Source organism: Cyprinodon variegatus, unplaced genomic scaffold (assembly GCF_000732505.1).
Source record: "Cyprinodon variegatus isolate N-32 unplaced genomic scaffold, C_variegatus-1.0 Scaffold2693, whole genome shotgun sequence".
NCBI lineage: Eukaryota > Metazoa > Chordata > Actinopteri > Cyprinodontiformes > Cyprinodontidae > Cyprinodon > Cyprinodon variegatus.
In genome coordinates this window covers 2,381-4,308 of record NW_015153146.1, presented here as the reverse complement: position 1 = coordinate 4,308, position 1,928 = coordinate 2,381, and the positions used below count along the sequence as shown (strand labels likewise).

At 50.5% G+C, this 1,928-nt stretch overlaps 1 protein-coding gene across 1 annotated transcript in view; it reads right to left on the bottom strand.

Moving 5' to 3' along the window:
* ptdss2 (phosphatidylserine synthase 2) overlaps positions 1 to 1,928 on the bottom strand; it is a 17,317-nt gene that overhangs the window by 13,433 nt on the left and 1,956 nt on the right. The window contains exon 3 of the mRNA XM_015369235.1: positions 192 to 334. Within this exon, the coding sequence (XP_015224721.1) occupies positions 192 to 334 (143 nt within the window). The remainder of the gene's footprint in view (positions 1 to 191; positions 335 to 1,928) is intronic.

Sequence of the window (1,928 nt, the reverse complement as noted above, 5' to 3'; positions counted from 1 at the left end):
AGCAGACAAAAGCAAAAATAAAGAAGCTAAACATCCTGACATGGAACGTCCTGCAGAAGCTGTCGTAGATCTTTTACTCGCTCTAACGCCATCAGAGTTCAGTCTGATGGCGTTAGAGCGAGTAACAGATCTACGGCGGCGGCGGCGCGGCGACCCCGGCGGCGGCAAGGCGACCACGGCGGCACACTGACCTCTTAGTGTTGTAGGCGGTGTCCTGAGGCGTCTCCTCCAGCAGCGTGACGTAGACCAGGGCGCAGGTCAGGATGAAGAGCACGCTCAGGGTGTGGGCTCGCCTGCGGGAGCAGAGGGAGATTAGCGCCTTTTCATCTTTATGCTTAAACACATTTAAACGGTAAATTAAAAACCGCAGCAGATCATCACTGTGGAATAAATCAGTCTTTTTCACTCATTCTAAGCAGCTTTCATGGTCATTCAGTCTGCTTCATGTGGCAGACCACCAGCACAGACCTGCTCATTAAATACTGAACTGATGAATGATGGTGGAGATCAAAGATGGCGTCAGAAGGGTCAGGAGGAAGGTTACAGCAGAGCTAGCTTATAGAACATCCCATCATTTGGAGAGCTAACATCTCCATCAATGAACCAGATGACAGAAGAGCACATCTATAAAGGCAGACTCTAGAACCAAGCCAGGAGGTCTCTGGTAGCTCTGGAGGAGCTGCAGGGGTCCGTGGCTCTCTGATAGAAACCAGGACAAGGAATGAAGGAGCCGCCATCTTTGCAGCAAAAAACCCGTAGAATCTAGATCTACAAAGTAGGATGTAACCCACAGAAGCACAGCTGGAAAAGTTCAAGAGGAATCTGACTATAATCCATCCTGGTAGGAGCCTCTTGGTTTAATCTAACACACCAACGTCCACGCAGGTCTAAATGATAATCTGAGAAAATAGATATAGATGCTGACCGCCTGAGGCTAGATGCTGACCGCCTGAGGCCTGATTGGCTGAACAGCAGCCTGAACAGGTTCACCTGTCGATGGTGAAACATTAATAGATTCTCCAGGAATCCACACCGATGACCAAACTTTGGCCTTCAGCACGCCGCGCTGGTGTCACTCCGACATCCTGCAGGTTCCACTCATCTATAGAGATTAGATCTAAGGGCAAAGTTTGCTTTGAGCAGCTGCTGATATCTGAGGGGTAGAACCGGTCTGCAGACGGAAAACAGGTCTGCAGACGGAAAACAGGTCTGCAGACGGAAAACAGGTCTGCAGACGGAAAACAGATCTGCAGCCGGAAAACAGGTCTGCAGCCGGAAAACAGGTCTGCAGCCGGAAAACAGATCTGCAGCCGGAAAACAGACTGAGTGAGTCTGAGGATGGATGGATGGACGGACAGATTGATGGACGGTCAGATGGATGGACGGACAGATTGATGGACGGACAGATGGATGGACGGTCAGATGGATGGACGGTCAGATGGATGGACGGTCAGATGGATGGACGGTCAGATGGATGGACGGTCAGATGGATGGGCGGTCAGATCGACGGACAAATGGATGGACGGTCAAATGGATGGACGGACAGATGGATGGCTGGATGGACGGACAGATGGACGGAAGGACAGAAGGACGGATGCTTCCAGATACGGGTTTAAATTTAGCTAAATAATTTCCTCCATCAGACGCAGTTTAGTCAGAATCACTGATGGAAGTTTAGTTAAAACTGTCCAACTAGTTTAGAAACTAAACCCTCATTCTGACCATTTATTCATTTATTTCTCATTCCTCTGGCAGCACTAGAGCACCCAAACCCCCTCTCTGCATTTAGCCCCTCCCCCTGGGGAGCAGAGGGCTGCCATAGTGCGGCGCCCAGCGAGCAGAGTGGGGTTAAGGGTCTGGCTCAGGGACCCAGAGTGGAGGCTGTAGGGATGGAACTCACAACCTCTAGATTCCAAGCAATATGCTCT